The sequence below is a fragment of the Taudactylus pleione genome, unplaced genomic scaffold (genome assembly GCF_031769625.1).
Source record: "Taudactylus pleione unplaced genomic scaffold, aTauple2 ptg000034l, whole genome shotgun sequence".
NCBI lineage: Eukaryota > Metazoa > Chordata > Amphibia > Anura > Myobatrachidae > Taudactylus > Taudactylus pleione.
In genome coordinates, this window is record NW_028284436.1 from 871,403 (window position 1) to 892,892 (window position 21,490).

Below are 21,490 nucleotides of genomic sequence, written 5' to 3' on the forward strand. Positions count from 1 at the left end.
CAGGAGTGGTGGGTTAGGGTTAGGCACTAGGGAGAAAGTTAGGGTTAGGCTGTGGGAGGGATGGATTAGGCTGCAGGAGTGGTGGGTTAGGGTTAGGCACTAGGGAGAAAGTTAGGGTTAGGCTGTGGGAGGGATGGATTAGGCTGCAGGAGTGGTGGGTTAGGGTTAGGTACTAGGGAGAAAGTTAGGGTTAGGATGTGGGAGGGATGGTTTAGGCTGCAGGAGTGGTAGGTTAGGGTTAGGTACTAGGGAGAAAGTTAGGGTTAGGCCGGGGGAGGGATGGGTTAGGCTGCAGGAGTGGTAGGTTAGGGTTAGGTACTAGGGGGAAAGTTAGGGTTAGGCTGTGGGAGGGATGGGTTAGGCTGCAGGAGTGGTAGGTTAGGGTTAGGCACTAGGGAGAAAGTTAGGGTTAGGCTGTGGGAGGGATGGATTAGGCTGCAGGAGTGGTGGGTTAGGTACTAGGGAGAAAGTTAGGGTTAGGCTGTGGGAGGGATGGTTTAGGCTGCAGGAGTGGTAGGTTAGGGTTAGGGTTAGGTACTAGGGGGAAAGTTAGGGTTAGGCTGGGGGAGGGATGGGTTAGGCTGCAGGAGTGGTAGGTTAGGGTTAGGCACTAGGGAGAAAGTTAGGGTTAGGCTGGGGGAGGGATGGGTTAGGCTGCAGGAGTGGTAGGTTAGGTACTAGGGGGAAAGTTAGGGTTAGACTGGGGGAGGGATGGGTTAGGCTGCAGGAGTGGTAGGTTAGGGTTAGGCACTAGGGAGAAAGTTAGGGTTAGGCTGGGGGAGGGATGGGTTAGGCTGCAGGAGTGGTAGGTTAGGGTTAGGTACTAGGGGGAAAGTTAGGGTTAGACTGGGGGAGGGATGGGTTAGGCTGCAGGAGTGGTAGGTTAGGGTTAGGCACTAGGGAGAAAGTTAGGGTTAGACTGGGGGAGGGATGGGTTAGGCTGCAGGAGTGGTAGGTTAGGGTTAGGCACTAGGGGGAAAGTTAGGGTTAGGCTGTGGGAGGGATGGGTTAGGCTGCAGGAGTGGTAGGTTAGGGTTAGGCACTAGGGAGAAAGTTAGGGTTAGGCTGTGGGAGGGATGGGTTAGGCTGCAGGAGTGGTAGGTTAGGGTTAGGCACTAGGGAGAAAGTTAGGGTTAGGCTGGGGGAGGGATGGGTTAGGCTGCAGGAGTGGTAGGTTAGGTACTAGGGGGAAAGTTAGGGTTAGACTGGGGGAGGGATGGGTTAGGCTGCAGGAGTGGTAGGTTAGGTACTAGGGGGAAAGTTAGGGTTAGACTGGGGGAGGGATGGGTTAGGCTGCAGGAGTGGTAGGTTAGGGTTAGGTACTAGGGGGAAAGTTAGGGTTAGACTGGGGGAGGGATGGGTTAGGCTGCAGGAGTGGTAGGTTAGGGTTAGGCACTAGGGAGAAAGTTAGGGTTAGGCTGGGGGAGGGATGGGTTTGGCTGCAGGAGTGGTAGGTTAGGCACTAGGGAGAAAGTTAGGGTTAGGCTGGGGGAGGGATGGGTTAGGCTGCAGGACTGGTAGGTTAGGGTTAGGCCGGGGGAGCGATGGGTTAGGCTGCAAGAGTAATAGGTTAGGGTTAGGCACTAGGGAGAAAGTTAGGGTTAGGCTGGGGGAGGGATGGGTTAGGCTGCAGGAGTGGTAGGTTAGGGTTAGAGGAAGGGTTAGAATACTTACAGAAATCTGTCAGGATTCGGGCTGTCGGGATCCCGTATACAACCCATTTAAAAGATTGTCCGTCATGTGTTTAAAAATATGTGACTTTTATTAAGTTGATAATTAAAAAAGAACAAATGACTTTGTCAAGAATATAATTATTGAGCTGTCACAGAGATTTGCACACATCGCTTGTGACCATATAAAATCTTCCACACTCAGCAGTGGCTCAAGCTGTGGTGTAGAGGGTGAGGTCGGATGCCTCCAATGCAAAGTTGGTGGGTACCGTGGTTTGAATCCTGAATGATCCTGCAGCCTGTAAGGCTGTGATTGTTCCCGTAGCTGGTCAGGGAAGCATTACTGTGCTGGTGATGAAAAACAGGACTGGAAGTATGTTTTAGCAATACCATGATAAGTGCTGCTTCCAGGGCAGCTGAGCTGCTCCTATAGAAGAATCCTAAAACTTTCTGGTCATTTATTCAGCAGTACATCATTTCCTACATGTTAGTGAATCACAGCTGGGAAGTAACTGAGATAAAGTATCTTGTCCAAGGTCACTATAACTTGGCACCAGCTATACAGAGGCTTTAACCATTATACCAACTCCTTCTCTGTTTTAATTCAACATTTTTGTCTGTGTTCACAATATAAAGAGATACGACCACAATGGGAACGGCACTTGTATGAACACAGCACAATATCCACATCCAGCCGTCAGAACAGAAAGACATTGACTTAGAGGGAGAGAGGGAGAGAGGGAGAGAGAGAGAGAGAGAGAGAGAGAGAGAGAGAGAGAGAGATATCGATCTGTCCTGTAACCTCTCCCATAAAGAACCTGGAAGTATATTCTGCGATATATATTTGTACATTACCCCTTAGACCAGTGGTACCCAAACCTGATCCTCAAGGCACCCTAACCGTCCAGGTTTTAAGAATATCCATGTTTAAGCACAGGTGACTTAATTAGTACTTCAGTCAGTTTGAATATATTACCTGTGCAGAAGCATGGATATCCTTAAAACCTGGACTGTTAGGGTGTCTTGAGGACCGCGTTTGGGAAACCCTGCCTCAGACGCTTACAGAATGGATCACTGCCGTGGTAAATGGAGATGAAGTTACTTTTCCAAAGTGCTGACAATGGAATTCAATCCAGGTTCTCCAGATATCGCAACGTCACATAGAGAACATTTTGCCTTTAAATCAATTCTCAGCTCGATGTGCCTCGTGCCTTAGTGGGGTGACTTATTCCTAGTGACTTGATATGACTTTAGGAATATTTGACTCATACCCTACAATGTCTGTCTCTGATGTGTGTAGGTGATGGGTGCACTCTGAGATATACATTACCCATGTAGCTGTCTTGAAACTGAAAAAAAGAAATAAATTCAGTTACAAAGGTCCATACTGGTTCTGAGCTCTTCCCTGATGTAGAGTCAGCAAAGTCCTTTTTTTTGCATGTTTTTTTTTTTTGCTTTTACATGTCCTAAAAAAATGTCCAAACAATACAGGAAACCTGTGGACAGGAATGAGGCGTAACGTATTAAACCAGATGTTCCCAAACGCGGTCCTCAAGGCACCCCAACAGTTCAGGTTTTAGAAATATCCTTGGTTGAGCACAGGTGGTTAAATCAGTTTGACTGAGGTACCAATAAAGTCATCTGTGATCAAGCATGTATATCCTTAGAACATGGACTGTTATGGTGCCGTGAGGACCGCGTTTGGGAACCTCTGTATTAATAATTGCCTGTCTATAGATTTATAATCCCGCTGACATGTCACCTACAGATGGGGATCAGAGAATGTGAAATGATTCCTGTGCACTAATGGGGATTCTTTTTGATTGTCTCCAGAGATTTTATGTCGGCACCTCCCGACAGCTCAGGCGCCTGGATTCGGTCACAAGGTCGCCCATCTATTCCCATTTCGGGGAGACTGTCTCCGGCCTGTCGGTCATCCGCGCTTACGGACATCAGCAGAGGTTCCTCCAACATAACGAGGATACCATCGACATCAATCAGAAAAGCGTTTATTCCTGGATCGTCTCCAACAGGTAGTACTCCCATAGTGTAGAGTACATTGTGATATTCCCTGATGTTACAGATGGGGGGGGGGGGGTAAGATTTATTTTGGAGAACATTAGAATCACATCTATGCTGCTGTATTGTCTGCAGGTGGCTGGCCATTCGTCTTGAGTCCGTAGGGAATATCACGGTATTCTTCGCTGCGCTCTTCGCGGTGTTGGCCCGTGGCAGTGTGGACGGCGGCATTGTTGGGCTGTCTATTTCCTCAGCGCTCAATGTGAGTCTCAAATCCTCATCTCTCCCTTAACTGTTAAGAATATATATAGACATTCCGTGTGGAACTGTGGGGATTCTGTGTAGAGAGTGCACTGTCATCTTCTGTGACCTTATTCCATATAGTGAGTGCAAAATATATAGTGCATACAAGACATTGTATATTTAATTATGTTTATTCAATATTAAAAAAACAAATCCTCTCGTATATAGGGGCATATGTATCAAAAATTGTGAAATATATATCACCAACCAATGAGCTCCAAACTATCATTTCTTAAACACAGCCTGCAAAATGTAAGTTAGAAGCTGATTGGTTGGTGATATATATCTCACATCAAGCTTTGATACATATGCCCCATAGAGTTGCATTGCGGTGAATGCATCTCAACTGTAAATAGACATAAAGGGCCTTATTCTGAGTCAGACGCAAAGTGACGGTACTTACGGTTGTCTGCGGCTGCCAGATTTACTGCCTTGTCCATCTATGTGAGTACCCGGCCGGCTTCAGGCGCGTGAATCGCTCCGCCCACAGTTTTTCTGGCTTTAGCCGTCATCATTGGTATCGGAAATGACAACTACCCCATGCTGGGAGCAAAAGACCCGTCTGACAAAGGCGTCCCAATCGCCGTGTGCATGCCCCAAACAAGCACAGAGGTCTGATTTACATGCGCAGGACACTCCCATAATATATTTTCTGTGCCGCCACCCAGTTGCGTCCTAGAAATGACCAGTCCCTGAACAGACTGATCTGGCCACGCATGGTGCGAACCGTCCGCTCTCATAGTCCCCGTCAATGTGCGCATTCATGGTGCAGCTCATGCGCAGTCTGCTGATAATTCTGAAACACCGCGGCTTTTGGACTTGCGAATTAGGCCATAAATGTTCATGTCCCTCTTTTATAGACATTACCTCCCAGGAACCTCCATTGCATAGTGTTACAGTCACAAAGAAAATCAGGATTTGTTGGGCTATAGGACATAGAGTCGCTGTACTCAGTTTAATTAACAGTACGCACTCAGTTCAACTGTACTAGCAATCCAAACCACTGCGATCGCAATGCAAACTCAGCATCACATAAAGACGCCCACTTTACCATATGCACATCCGTAATACTTAGCAGAGTAGCGAAACCATCGGTACAATCGACTACCATCGGACCCATACGCACACTTGCTCAAGCCCCGACCTTACTCAGAAATTGCTAACAGCCGCGCACGCTGTGAGACGTCACACTGCCTATGGCTTCGCAGTGGCTAATTTATGCACGCCCCTGAAACGGCACGCCTGATTTCGGCCGACAACCCCCCTATCACCACCCACAATCAGCACTTCCTGTCAATCACTCTGCGATGGGTCTGTGTAGCCTCTGCGATCGCAGTCCCGATCCTAGTGGCCGGCTAGCTCACTGCAATGCATACACATGCACAGGAAGCAACAATCGGCCAATTGCGTGCGTATTAGCAACTGCGATCCAAGCTGAATCAGGCCCCAGTGTCCCCAGTTGTTTGTATACATAATTAAGATCTAAATCTGAAAAAGGAAATACACCCAACACATATATAGAACAGGACGGGTAAAATTGCTAATGGATTATATGTCCGTTCTCCTGGGAATATTAGCAGCATCATATTTCAGGACGTCTCCTTTACAGTATTCCGTTATTTCAACAGATAACTCAGACCCTTAACTGGTTGGTGCGGATGACGTCTGAGCTGGAGACAAACATTGTCGCTGTAGAGCGCGTGGACGAGTATATCACGGTGGAGAATGAAGTAAGGTCTCATTCAGATATTTATACATATCTCCAGTTATACTGTGGACCTGTAAACCACTTTAATATTTGGCCTTATACATGTCCTCCTGCCCCTTCAACTGAATACATTGCTTTATTTTGCTTGCTTTCTTCTGTGTTCTTCACTATATCCTAAATATCTAACAGATAATATTTACTTTTTTTTTGCCCTTGGATACATCGTAGAACTGCTCTGTGCTTACAATTGTATCTAAAAGAAGGCACGGCTGCAATATATACATAGTGGCTGTAATTAAACTTCCCCTTTTTGCTGTAATTATTTTCAGTGGAATTCTGCTTCCCATGTCCTAATTAGTCTACCTACCAAATTTGGTGACATTCTGGTCCTTAGAACGAGCTACAGGCGGCTCGGAATAGGGGAAGTTTATTAATGTCCACCCAGTATATAGCTGTGCCCTGGCTGTGTTTATTGATATGATTTAGATGACACATACGTGTGAAAGCACATTGGTATAATTTATGTTATAATTCCTCTATCAGGCACCATGGGTAGCACAGCGGCGCCCCCCACAGGACTGGCCGGACAAAGGGGCTGTGCAATTTCTCGACTACAAGGTCCGTTACCGCCCTGAATTAGACCTAGTACTCCATGGGATATCATGCACAGTGGAGAGCATGGAGAAGGTACATCATTCAGATCTCATTGTATGCATAACTTTTGATCTAACCAGATAAACCTGTATCTCCCACAGTACAATGGCATTACTCTTAGCACTGAGAGTAACCATGAGTAATGAAATCACCAATGGTACTGGTTTCAGTAACTCTCTACGTCTTAGTCATCGTACCCTCTGGCGGAGATGACGCAAACTTTCTGAAGATAAAAAGTGAAGAGTTGCCCATAGCAACCAATCAGCTTGTGCCATTTTATAGAGGGTGTTAGGTAAATGACAGATAGAAAGTTTAAATTGACATTATTTGTGACAGTTATGATCACTGTGACAATGTGTTCCCCCTGATACCAGTCTGATTGCCACGCTGGTTTATACCGCCCCCAGGTGGGAATAGTTGGGAGAACGGGAGCTGGGAAATCCTCACTGACTAATTGCATCTTCCGGATCATCGAATCGGCCAGTGGGAAGATCCTCATCGATGGGTTGGACATATCTACTATTGGCCTCCATGACTTGCGCAAGAAGCTGACGATTATCCCTCAGGTAAATCCTTAGCGGAGAAAAGTTATCTATAGCTTAAATCATATAAGGTATAGTCGCTTATGGTATAGACCCCTATATAGTCAGCACAGCAAGTTATGGTATATAGACATGTAGCAAAGATACAATAATTTCTGGCCTGGATGTAGCCATGCACTGGTCTATGGTGCAGCTATGGGTTCAGAATGACAGAACGAGGAGTTACTAGTAGGAAGTAATAATTCCACTCAGCATTTAGGTGGGGAGTATTCAGTGGCAAAACACTAGAGTGAGACGTACTGTAACCTGACGGGGGTAATATTTTATATTCAATGTTAGAGTAGAGGATGCACAGAGCCAGATCCAAGCAGCAGCACAGCAATCACACTGCAAAATAATGTTGAAACATTTGGTGTAAGAATGTAGTTACACACATTAGAATAACACTCCAAAGTGCATTTTATTATCTGCGAGTCCCTTCCCCATTGGAGCTTACAGTCTAAAGCTGGGTACACACTGGGCGATATATCAGTCATTCACTCAAACGGCCGCCAGATCGCGAGCGCGTTGGCGGGTGTGTAGCCCGCTATGTCTGTGAACTGAGATTTGACTTCTCCTCCCCGGGCTTAGCAGATGGGAGGTGTTGGGGGCGGACGGCTTGCCCCGTCTCCTCGCTGCAATCTGCCGCAGATGGCACATATTTAAATAAAGGGGCGGGGCCAAATGACGCGATTCTTATAGAATTGCAGCATTAAGTCACGCCCCATACTCGCAAACCCGCCGGCCCGCAAGAAAAGTCTCATTATTCTGCCCACTTCACTAGGATGTGGGCTGAATGTGGGAGAAATGCCTACCCTTCCGGGGGTGCGGGGGGTTACCTGAAAAATCGGGAGCCTCCCGTGACTTCAGGGAGGGTAGGCATGTATGACATTATGCCACACAGCAGTAATGCCTCTTACACATTATGCCCACATTACAAATTCCCCCCATTATACATTTAGCTACACAGTACAAATTCCCCCCATTACACATTATGCCACACAGTACAACTTCCCCCATTACACATTATGCCATACAGTACAAATTCCCCCCATTACACATTATGCCCACATTACAAATTCCCCCCATTACACATTATGCCACACAGTACAACTTCCCCCCATTACACATTATGCCACACAGTACAACTTCCCCCATTACACATTATGCCACACAGTACAACTTCCCCCCCATTACACATTATGCCACACAGTACAACTTTCCCCATTACACATTATGCCACACAGTACAACTTCCCCCCATTACACATTATGCCACACAGTACAACTTCCCCCCATTACACATTATGCCACACAGTACAACTTCCCCCATTACACATTATGCCACACACAGTACAACTTCCCCCTCCCCGCTTACACATTATGCCACAGAGTACAACTTCCCACCTCCCCCTTACACTTTATGCTACACAGTACAACTCCCCCCATCTCCCTTACACATTATGACACACAGTACAAAGCCCCCCTCCCCGCTTACACATTATGCCACAGAGTACAACTTCCCGCCCTCCCCCCTTACACTTTACGCTACACAGTACAACTCCCCCCATCCCCCTTACACATTATGCCACACAGTACAAAGCCCCCCTCCCTGCTTACACATTATGCCACACAGTACAAAGCCCCCTCCCTGCTTACACATTATGCCACAGAGGACAACTCCCGCCCTCCCCCCTTACACATTATGCCACAGTACAACTCCCCTCCCTTACACATTATGCCACACAGTATAACTTCCCCCCCATTACACATTATGCCATACAGTACAACTTCCCCCCATTAAACATTATGCCCACATTACAAATTCCCCCCATTACACATTATGCCACACAGTACAACTTCCCCCCATTACACATTATGCCACACAGTACGACTGCCCCCCATTACACATTATGCCACACAGTACAACTTCCCCCCTTTACACATTATGCCACACAGTACAAATTCCCCCCATTACACATTATGCCACACAGTACAAATTCCCCCCATTACACATTATGCCACACAGTACAACTTCCCCATTACACATTATGCCACACAGTACAACTTCCCCCCATTACACATTATGCCACACAGTACAACTTCCCCCCATTACACATTATGCCACACAGTACAACTTCCCCCATTACACATTATGCCACACAGTACAAATTCCCCCCATTACACATTATGCCACACAGTACAACTTCCCCCATTACACATTATGCCACACAGTACAACTTCCCCCCATTACACATTATGCCACACAGTACAAATTCCCCCCATTACACATTATGCCACACAGTACAACTTCCCCCATTACACATTATGCCACACAGTACAACTTCCCCCCATTACACATTATGCCACACAGTACAAATTCCCCCCATTACACATTATGCCACACACAGTACAACTTCCCCCCTCCCCGCTTACACATTATGCCACAGAGTACAACTTCCCACCTCCCCCTTACACTTTATGCTACACAGTACAACTCCCCCCCATCTCCCTTACACATTATGACACACAGTACAAAGCCCCCCTCCCCGCTTACACATTATGCCACAGAGTACAACTTCCCACCTCCCCCCTTACACTTTACGCTACACAGTACAACTCCCCCCATCCCCCTTACACATTATGCCACACAGTACAAAGCCCCCCTCCCTGCTTACACATTATGCCACAGAGGACAACTCCCGCCCTCCCCCCTTACACATTATGCCACAGTACAACTCCCCTCCCTTACACATTATGCCACACAGTACAAAGCCCCCTCCCTGCTTACACATTATGCCACAGAGGACAACTCCCGCCCTCCCCCCTTACACATTATGCCACAGTACAACTCCCCTCCCTTACACATTATGCCACACAGTACAAAGCCCCCCCCCCAGTTATCTCCGGTGAGTGACTTACCTGGGAGCCTGGGGAAGCCACAGTCTCCGTCCCCGCCTGTGCCGCCTTCTCTTCTCGTCACTGACTAGGCTGCAGCCCAACGCCAAGGGAATGGCTCCTTGGTGCAGGGCACTGTAGGACATCATGATGTCTATCCCAGTCCTTGAAGCAACTACCGCTGTGGTGTGTAATAGTAGCGGTGCGCAGAGAAGGAGCCAGGCATACAGTTACTATTATACATTGCGGCGGGTGGCCACTATAGATGAAAGGCAAGTCAGCGAAAGGTGATCGCAGGTAGAGGCGGGCAGTTCCGACCACAGGGCATGTGTGCTCTGTGCGGGCACACCGGCCACACCACCCTAGTTACGGCCCTGGCACTTACCAAACGTCAGATAAGTTGGCCAACCTGTCCCAGCATTAATCCCCTACCAGATGGACACATACATAGGCCTAGTTTAGTGACAGCGGGTCAATGCCTGGGATTCAGTATGATTTACCGCCGGCCGAATGGTTCAAATCCCGACAGCGGCAGCCCGACACGGATGAAAATCCCGATCGTCCCAAGGTAAGTATTCACTAACCTATTCTACCCCCTAACCCTCCCTTAGGGGTGCCTAAACCTAACCTCCCCTCTAAGTGCCAAACCCTAATCCCCCCTCTAAGTGCCTGAACCTAAGTCCCCCGGGGGGGTGCCTAACCCTAACCTCCCCCCGGGGTGCCTAACCCTAACCCCTCCTTCCCCTAGCCTAAACCTAACCTCCCGGAGGGGTGCCTATGGCCTGTCAGCGCAACAGCAGGCTACACAGAGTTGAGTGTATCTGTAAATACGTCTGTTTTCAGACACATCTTGCACCTGCTACAGTAGGTGCAAGAGCACACTGATAATGATGGCAGCTATCAAACCAAGTGTGTGGGTAGGTTAGATACAGAGGCAATGATACATACAAGTCTACATATATCTCTTATTGCTGGCAACATGCGTTCAACTCTACATGCCTCTATTTATAGATAAAATGGGTCAGTGGTACTATGATAAGTTTTTAGATGGTAACAAATGTGGATTTATTTATGTATTGGTGTAAACAAGAGTGAGTTAACTATTAGGCAGGCCCAGTTAATGTCTACACTGACCCTTTTGCACCTGCACTCATCCTAAACGGTAGTCGCCATGCGGCAATTATTGTTATTAATTCAGACAAACTAGGTATTTCAGTTTTTCTCATCTACTTGCACTTATCAAATGTGACACTAGATGGCAGCAGCTACACACATAAAAAGATTTCATATGGTGACTTAACCCTATTGATCTTATCCACTATCTTGGGTGTTGGATCCAATTTCTTGGCAATGGCTGCCTTGCAAAATTAAATTCCACAGCCTCTTTAACAGCAAGGGATGTCTAATATCTGAAGATTACTTTGCTCGCACCAAGCTATCAAAATGTTAAGTGCTGGAAACTTTTCAATTTATTTTATAATAAATGTCTTTTGTTCTGAGATGGACACTGTTACAATGCCAACGTCAGCTGTAATAGCTACACAATGTAGCCTCCTCCAACAATGGGAGTAACTGTGCCTTCCTAGTCGCCCCTATTGTATAGATTTCACTATAACAAGTGTTGACACATCCGGGTATATTTACTAAAAGTCGATTTTTCTCAGTCTTGATCTATTTAAAATTGATCAACATCAATGTTACGTTCTGGAGCTAAATCACACATTTACTAATACTTAAAAAAAAAAAAAAGTGTCTGTTAGCAAATGTGTTATTTGGCTCCAGAAACACAACATCGATGTTGATCGATTTTGAATCAATCAAAATCGACCTTTAGTAAATACACCCCATCATCTAAGCTGCTTTGGGAATGTACAAACAAGTATTACTGTCACTGTCACTGACAAGTGTTTAATGTCCGTAGTAATGTCTTTAAAAATGTAATGAAATAAGCATGGCATGCTATATTAATTCATGTATTATAAAGGGCATTACTGTGTGCAGCATAATGTGTAAGGGGCATTACCACGTGCAGCATAATGTGTAAGGGGCATTACCACGTGCAGCATAATGTGTAAGGGCATTACCACGTGCGGCATAATGGGTAAGGGTATTACCACGTGCGGCATAATGGGTAAGGGGCATTACCACGTGCGGCATAATGGGTAAGGGGCATTACCACGTGCGGCATAATGGGTAAGGGGCATTACAACGTGCGGCATAATGGGTAAGGGGCATTACAAAGTGCGGCATAATGGGTAAGGGGCATTACCACGTGCGGCATAATGTGTAAGGGGCATTACCACGTGCGGCATAATGTGTAAGGGGCATTACCACGTGCGGCACAATGTGTAAGGAGCATTACCACATGCAGCATAATGGGTAAGGGGCATTACCTTGTGCGGCATAATGGGTAAGGGGCATTACCGTGTGCGGCATAATGGGTAAGGGGCATTACAACATGCAGCATAATGTATAAGGGGCATTACTGCGTGGGGCACAAATACACTGCAGCATAATGTGTAAGGGGCATTACCACGTGCAGCATAATGTGTAAGGGGCATTACCGTGTGCGGCATAATGGGTAAGGGGCATTACAACATGCAGCATAATGTATAAGGGGCATTACCACATGCGGCATAATGTGTAAGGGGCATTACCACGTGCAGCATAATGTGTAAGTGGCATTACCGTGTGCGGCATAATGGGTAAGGGGCATTACCGTGTGCGGCATAATGGGTAAGGGGCATTACCGTGTGCGGCATAATGGGTAAGGGGCATTGCCACGTGCAGCATAATGGGTAAGGGGCATTACCATATGCGGCATAATGTGTAAGGGGCATTACCACGTGCGGCATAATGTGTAAGGGGCATTACCACGTGCAGCATAATGTGTAAGGGGCATTACCACGTGCAGCATAATATGTAAGGGGCATTACCACATGTGGCATAATGGGTAAGGGGCATTACCACATGCAGCAGAATGTGTAAGGGGCATTACCTTGTGCGGCATAATGGGTAAGGGGCATTACCGTGTGCAGCATAATGGGTAAGGGGCATTACAACATGCAGCATAATGTATAAGGGGCATTACTGCGTGGGGCACTAATACAGTGCGGCATAATGTGCAAGGGGCATTACCACGTGCAGCATAATGTGTAAGGGGCATTACTGTGTTCGGCATAATGTGTAAGGGGCATTACCACATGTGGCATAATGGGTAAGGGGCATTACCACATGCAGCATAATGTGTAAGGGGCATTACCTTGTGCGGCATAATGTGTAAGGGGCATTACAACTTGCAGCATAATGGGTAAGGGACATTACCACATGCAGCATAATGGGTAAGGGGCATTACCACATGCAGCAGAATGTGTAAGGGGCATTACCGTGTGCTGCATAATGGGTAAGGGGCATTACCGTGTGCAGCATAATGGGTAAGGGGCATTACAACATGCAGCATAATGTGTAAGGGGCATTACTGCATGGGGCACTAATACAGTGCAGCATAATGTGCAAGGGGCATTACCACGTGCAGCATAATGTGTAAGGGGCATTACCGTGTTCGGCATAATGGGTAAGGGGCATTACAACTTGCAGCATAATGGGTAAGGGGCATTACCACATGCAGCATAATGTGTAAGGGGCATTACTGCGTGGGGCACAAATACACTGCAGCATAATGTGTAAGGGGCATTACTGCGTGGGGCACAAATACAGTGCGGCATGTGTAAGGGGCATTACTGCGTGGGGCACAAATACAGTGCGGCATGTGTAAGGGGCATTACTGCGTGGGGCACAAATACACTGCAGAATAATGTGTAAGGGGCATTACCACGTGCAGCATAATGTGTAAGGGGCATTACCACGTGCAGCATAATGTGTAAGGGGCATTACTGTGTGCGGCATAATGTGTAAGGGCATTACCACGTGCAGCATAATGTGTAAGGGCATTACCATGTGCAGCATAATGTGTAAGGGCATTACCACGTGCAGCATAATGTGTAAGGGACATTACTGCGTGGCATAATGTGCTATAAGGGGCACTAATAAAGTGTGGCAAAATGTGTGTACTGAGTACTACTGTGTGGCATGACATACAAACTCTAGCTGTGCCATATTCACAAACTGTGCTGCTGTTCCCAATCCCTCCCTGTCTCCCAGAATGCTGGTGGTGTTGGGCGAGAGAAGATGGAGCAGTAGTGCATCCACTTTTTACTGGGCGTGTTCTCTAGAACTATTAACAGGGGGCGTGTCACAAAGCCACATCCCCTTTTCAGGAGCACGCGCGCAGAAAAACACCACTTTCTTTATCTGCATATTTTTATTTTTATTACTTTGGGGGGGGTGGCGCCAAAGGGAACTCTCGCCCTGACCTCACACAGGTCACATTTTCCAGGTCACCTAGTATGTGCACAGGTGTAGTCATTACTCACTGACACATTTTAAAGGTTCCACAGAAGAAGCTAATTATTTCACTTGCGATGCTATGAGGAGACCTGGAAAACATGCACTGTTTGGGGTCCTGGGGACCGAGTTTGAGAACCTGTGCTCTAGGGTGAGAAAAAGTCTGATTCTAGAGATGGTACGAAGGTGGAAACAGCAGGACCGGGAGAGACACTGAATGTGTGGTTTGAAGGAGAGGGCGAGTTGAGGATAGTTCCAAGACCCTGGACTTGTGGGATAGATGAGATGGTGAGGTTGTTTATGGATAGTTGGATAATGAACTCAAGGGAGTAGAGGAGACTTGGCAAAGTGGGAAGACCATCAACTTAGTCTTAAAAATGCTAATTTTAACACAGCGCTGGGACATCCAGGAGAAAATAGCAAAGAAATACCTGGAGAGACGAGCAAGGAGAGAGAGAAGTGTAAGGGAAGGAGAGGTAGATCTGCGTGTCAGCATTGAGATGTTATTGGAGTCCAAAAATCAGAGTTATAGTAGACTTACGTAGATAACTCATTTTCTTCGAGGTCCATAGGGTCCACATGGATATTATGGTTGGAGATATCCAGGCACCAAACAGTTAAAGCTTCAGCTCCCAGGATGCCTCGGGTCCTCCTCCATATATGCCCCACCCCTAGCCATAGGCCTTCAGTTTAGTTAACAAGCCTCAAGGCAGGAGAAGGAAGACCAATCATACAACAGAAACACTCTTACACAAAATGAGGGAATCTGTGACCGAAAAAAAATTACCCATGCAGCAGGTGCGTCAGGGTGGGTGCCCTGTGGACCTCGAAGAAAAGGAGTTATCTAGGTAAGTCTACCATAACTCTTATTTTCTTCTTCAGGGTCAATAGGGATCCACAGGGATACCATGGGGATGTCCTACAGCAGTTTCCCTAGGGTGGGGGACGCTCCTGAGCAAAAGGAGAACTCGTCGCCCAAAGGAAGCATCTTGAGAGGCAAAAGTATCAAAGGCATAGAACCAAAGAAAAGTGTGGACAAAAGACTACGTGGCTGCCTTGCACAATTGTTCAGCAGAGGCACCACGATTAAATGCCCACGATGGCCTTACAGACCTAGAAGGATGTGCTGTCACCATGCTTGGGACAGGGAGATCAGCCTGTGTGTACACCTGAGAGAGAGAGAGAGAGAGAGAGAGTCATGCATAGCCATCTCGCCAGAGTCTGCTTATTGGCTGGCCATCCTCATTTGTGAAAACCATATAATTCAAAAAGAGCATCTGATTTTCTAACAGAGTTTGTGAGCTCCATACAGATACGGAGAGCACGAACTACATCCAGGGAGGCTTCATCTACAGAAAGATCTGGAGCCTGAAAAGCTGGAACTTCAAATTCTTCATTTACATGAAAATGGGACACTACCTTAGGAAGGTAACCCTCTTTTGTATGAGGAGCAGCTTTATCCTGGTGAAAAATCCAAAATGGAGAGCGACAAGAAAGCGCTGCCAAATCAGAGACTCTGCGAGCAGAAGAGATAGTGAGAAGAAAAAGTGTCTTCGCTGTCAACCACTTCAAATCTACAGAGTCTACAGGTTCAAATGGGGGAGCTTGTAGCCCCTTAAGAACCAAAGACAAATCCCATGGTGCTACCAGTGGAACAAAAGGAGGCTGAACGCTCAGAACTCCGTGGAAAAAAATTCTAACATCTGGTAATGATGCAATCTTCCTCTGGAACCAGACTGACAGTGCAGATGTAGACTGCTGTCTAACCCCACCTGAAGAAAAGCCAGTACCCTGGAAATCCTGAACACCATAGGGTCATACTTCCTATGGGAACACCATTGACCAAACGAATGCCAAGCTCTGTAATAGATGCGGGCAGGCTTCCGTGTCCTAAGCATCATTTGAATTACAGAACTAGAAAAACCTTTTGCTCTTAGGATGGAAAATTCAAGAGCCACGTTGTCAAAGCCAGACGAGGTAAGTCCGGATGCCGGCAGGGACCCTGCGTTAGCAGATCTTGCCATAGAGGAAAAGGATATGGACTGTCTACGGACAGATTCTGTATGTCGGTGAACCAATGTCGTCTGGGCCAAGCTGGAGCCACCAGTATTACTGTTTCGCCTTCCTGCTTGATTTTCCTGAGAACTCTTGGAAGGAGAGAAATCAGAGGAAAGAGATACGCCAGCTTGAAGGTTCCATCTTACTGCCAGTGTGTCCACGAAGGCTGCTGATGGGTCTCTGGACCTGGACCCGTACCTGGGGACCTTGTAGTTATGACGTGACGCCATGAGATCTATCTCTGGTAGACCCCATTTGTTTACCAGGAGCTGAAACACTCCTGGATGGAGAGACCACTCTCCGGTATGTTTGTCCTGGTGACTTAGGAAGTCTTCTTCCCAATTGAGTACTCCCAGTATGAATATTGCCGAGATGGCTGGAAGATGATGTTCTGCCCAAATCAGAACCTTTGTCCCTTCTTTCATGGCTGTGTAACTTCTTGTGCCTCCCTGATGATTGAGGTAGGCAACTGTAGCTGCATTGTCGGACTGAATCTGGACCGGCCTGCCCTGGAGCAGGTCCTGTGCCATGATAAGTGCCTTGTACACTGCTCGCAGTTCCAGAATGTTTATTGGCAGATGACTTTCCCAATTTGTCCATCTTCCCTGAAAGGTGTGATAACCTGTCACTGCTCCCCATCTGGCGTCTGTGGTGAGAAGCACCCAATTTGGAATCCAGAATGGGTGCCCTTTGTTCAGATGACCCTTTCTCAGCCACCACAGGGGGAGGATTGACGAACCTCTGGAGTGAGAATGATCCTCTGAGACCTTATTAGATGATACAGTCCATTCCACTTGGAGAGAATCAATCTTTTGCAGAGGCCTAGAATGGAACTGAGCATACCCCACCATGTCAAAGGTGGATACCATTAATCCCAGGACCTGCATTGCTAACAGAATGGATACCCTTCGACTTGCATAGCAGCTTGCGTATTTGTGATGACAGTGCCACAATCTTGTCCTCTGGCAGAAACACCATTTGTGCCCGAGAATCCAGCAACACTCCCAGATGTACCATGTTGGAGACAGTGACGATTTCTTCCAATTGAGTATCCAGATGTGCTTACGTAGGCAGGCTATGGTCAGCTGAAGATGGCTTTGTGAAACAACCGGAGTCTGTGACAATATCAGAAGATCGTCCAGATATGGCAGAATTCTGACTCCCTGATGCCTGAGAGAGGCCGTCATGACTTCTATTATTTTGGTAATTACCTGTGAGCCATAATTGGGCCAAAGGGTAGATCCTTAAATTGGTAATGCTGCTGAAGGACAGCAAACCGTAAAAATTGCTGGTGGGATGGTATAATAGGAACATGTAGATATGCATCCTGAATGTCCAGGGAAACAATGTCATCCCCTGGCTCCATTGCCAAAATAATTGTTCGGAGAGTTTCCATACGAAACTTAGGTACATGGATAAACCTGTTGAGGGTTTTTAGATTTAGTATAGGGTGATAAGCCCCATTTGGTTTCTAAACCAGAAATAGATTGGAATAATAACCCTGTCCCTGTTGCGACACAGGAACCCGGGATTATTACCCCCGCCTGTAGCAGGGAGTCAATGGCTTCCTGAAAGGCCAAGGCCTTGACTGCATCTGATGGAGGATCCGTGCAAAAGAACTTCTGGGGAGGATGCCTCCTGAAAGTGAGGGCATACCCCTGTGAGACCACTTCTCGGACCCAGGCATCTGTTGTTGTTCCACTGTTATAGCATACTATTGCAGTGCAACTGCGTGTGTAATTTCTATTGCATTCGCAGTTGTGAATCAGGCCCAATGTCAGTAAATGGTGGCGGCAGGGACCTGAACACATAACTATACAGGGTCTTTATGTGCTGAATTGAAACATAAAGCACACAGAATAATTTGCCAGCAACAGACTGGTGCATGATCCTATTTTCATTTGGAACCTGAACTTTTTTGTGTCATTGTTCTGTATCCATTAGTGTTAGTGTGCCCCTGTTCTGTGTCCATTAGTGTTAGTGTGCCCTTGTTCTGTGTCCATTAGTGTTAGTGTGCCCTCGTCCTGTATCCATTAGTGTTAGTGTGCCCTTGTTCTGTATCCATTAGTGTTAGTGTGCCCTTGTTCTGTGTCCATTAGTGTTAGTGTGCCCTTGTTCTGTGTCCATTAGTGTTAGCGTGCCCCTGTTCTGTGTCCATTAGTGTTAGTGTGTCCTTGTTCTGCATCCATTAGTGTTAGGGTGCCCTTGCTCTGTGTCCATTAGTGTTAGTGTGCCCTTTAACGATACTGGATCAGAACCTCTATATACCCCTGCCTATACCTTCTAAAATCCTACCTATAAACCTCTAAGAATGACGCTAATTTGCGTACGCAGTCATACAGTAAATAGAGACTCCAGACTTAGAACATGTGGTTCCAAAGCACAAAGTATTATTCAAGTAAAAGTACAGTCAGTTACACGCTATTGATTCAGACACAATTAGACGCAAAGGAATTATACAGACCCCAAGTACAGTATACATACGCAGCGCTTCTGGACCAGATGATAGGTATCAGCAAGAAACCCCTCGTCATTCAGCATTCAGCACGAAGACTAAGACCCAGTGTTTGAGCACACATATTTATACCCCCCAGAATAGACCGGACAATAGAGAAGTTTGTTGCTGATGTCATTGGTTCCCAGGGAGGAAACATTTGTTACAGAAAGTTTAACAGGCTGGTTCAAATAGACTCACCCAGCCTCTAACAACTGGGGGTCTCTGCCCTCCTGCCCCCATGCTACATCCTAACAGTTGTTCATAAAATATACATTTTGTTGCTTGTAGTCTCTGCGGTCCATAAGTTGAGAATGCATGATGCGATCTCCACACCGATAGTACCAGAATTCTGTTGAAAGAGTACGCATCAGTACGAAACCAAACACGGCTCTCTTAGCATGTATAAAACTTTAGTTATCAAATATCTTTATTTCACAGCGTTTATACTAACTGAACCAACTTAAATCTTATACTTTAAAGCTTATTAAACCTTATGTGTGAATATGTAATGTGTGAGTATGCGGGGTTTGATATAAGGACGCTAGTTAACTTGGGGCAGATGCGTGCGCATAAAGCTAATAAAACAGCGGTTTCATACAAAGTCCTATGCATTCGCTAATATGCGACTAGTTAACAGCGCAATTGTGCGTATTAATGTGTGTATGAGAAATGGTGAAAAGATGCAATTGCATGTTGCTAATAGTAATATCGCCACATGTACTAAAGTGTTTATCTAAAATGGCGCTTAGGTGGCCATTCGCAAAATGGCGTCTTGCAGCCAGTCGCAAGATGGCGTCGCTGCAATTCAATTTTAAACTGATCTTGTCTCAGCCAATTATCCAGCTTCGACAGTCCACCCTTTGATAGCAAACAACATGCTATCACAATCTGTTATCGGGATTTTATCTTAGGCTTACATTTACATATTATTTAGTGTTATTATGGGATGGCACAAGGTGGTTCTTAATCCATCAATAATGTGTCTCTGGGTGGGGACATAAAACTACTATTATACGCACACCGCGGATCTTGGAAGATCATGTGAAAGGTGTGGGAATGCACCAGTCTTATAAAAACAGTCTTGAAGGGGAATTGAGACTTTACATTATCTGAGGTGTTTTAAAAATAACATTTCAATAATACATTCTATGCATGTCTAAATATAATACATCAAATGATGGTATTTCCTAGCTCAGGGTTGTAATGCAGTTCTGTATTTACCTCGGTATTCATACTGGCCACCATCATAATTTCATTCTTTTGTTTTACTCTATTTTTACATTTTCCACACTTCAACACAATAGGAACACACCGGACGCATATGCCAATTATTATGATGACAATTAGTATAAGGACCAAGAATTTGCCTATGCTGGCGATCACTTCCTGGACCCATTCCCCTAGACCTGAGAACCATTTCACTGGGTTCAGCCATGACACCCATCCTTCTATCTTTTCCCCTGCTTCAGCCACTGATGCGTTATGGTTCTTACGAAATTCCCACTTTAGCTGCAGAATTTCATCCATCTTCCGGTCTATCACCTCCTTAGGGTTGCTGGTATCATTGGTGACATAAGTGCAACATTTTACTCCAAATTGGGTGGCTAACGTTACGCAATATCCTCCAGTAACAGCAGTTAAATAATTCAACACTAGCCTGTGTTGCACCAGTTCTTTCTTGTACGCTTGCAATTCTCTCCCTGTATACCTGAATATGTCATTCTACATCTCGGTGATATTGTCTATCAATTTAGCAAGTTCCTGAATATATCTAAAATGTAATGTTCCCCGAGCGATCCTGGTGGGATCCAGTGCGACTAAAACTTGAAAGCCAGTTGTCTCACTAATTAACTGAGCGGCTTTATGCACATCACCAGGTATCATATTTCTCTTGCCCCTGTGTTCATATTGCGTGTGAAGATATGGTGATGGTGTGTTTTTATGTATACCAAGCATTTCAACATGTGTGAGGGTCATAACTTCTGAGACTACTCTTCCCAGGTAACACAAACCTTCGGAACTTGGGGAGAGCCATTTATACGCTTTTCTTCCACATACAAAATATACATTATCAGGGAGAACATAAGGGATGGTATGCATCATTATCATCAAGCACATTTCTCTTGCAAACAATCCTATTTCTGGGTCTTCCATCTGGTTCATGCAAGTCTCTGGCTGTATTATTTTAGCACAATAACCATCTGGCACCTTACCAATAATCTCCTTGGTGAAACTCAGTGTATACCGATATCTAAAATGTTTCCCACTAGATTTAATTGAGCGTAAAAGATCATGGTTTATGGACTCATTATCAGCTTTTTGTGAGAAGGTCATTGTCTGATTATTCCCCGTCACTTCCCAACTCCCGGTTTTATTGTGGTTGGTTATGTTTAAACACAAAAGTGATCTATCTACTTGGAATTGATAGAGTTTGGAATGAGGTGGTTCGGATGAGAGGAATTTTCCATCCAAGGTTTTCCCTTTTTGTAATTCTAAGATTTCCGTGGTATTCAGTGGAAATGGCACCAACCCTACGTTATGCTGTCCCTGTGGCACGTGTGAACACACCCAGCAATCAGTTTGATTTAACACTTTGCCTACCATGCTATGATAATCCTCTAGAGGATACCCACCCCAGTATGGGTTATATTTAGGTTGGCACCATTGGATACAGTTCTCATCAACTAGGGACCCACAAA

General features: G+C 46.0%; 1 protein-coding gene across 1 annotated transcript in view; it reads left to right on the forward strand.

Moving 5' to 3' along the window:
- The window catches only part of ABCC2 (ATP binding cassette subfamily C member 2), a 157,283-nt gene that overhangs the window by 116,265 nt on the left and 19,528 nt on the right, over positions 1 to 21,490 (forward strand). Inside the window, exons 25-29 of the mRNA XM_088452208.1 lie at positions 3,504 to 3,703; positions 3,825 to 3,951; positions 5,621 to 5,722; positions 6,244 to 6,387; positions 6,762 to 6,920. Of these exons, the coding sequence (XP_088308334.1) occupies positions 3,504 to 3,703; positions 3,825 to 3,951; positions 5,621 to 5,722; positions 6,244 to 6,387; positions 6,762 to 6,920 (732 nt within the window). The remainder of the gene's footprint in view (positions 1 to 3,503; positions 3,704 to 3,824; positions 3,952 to 5,620; positions 5,723 to 6,243; positions 6,388 to 6,761; positions 6,921 to 21,490) is intronic.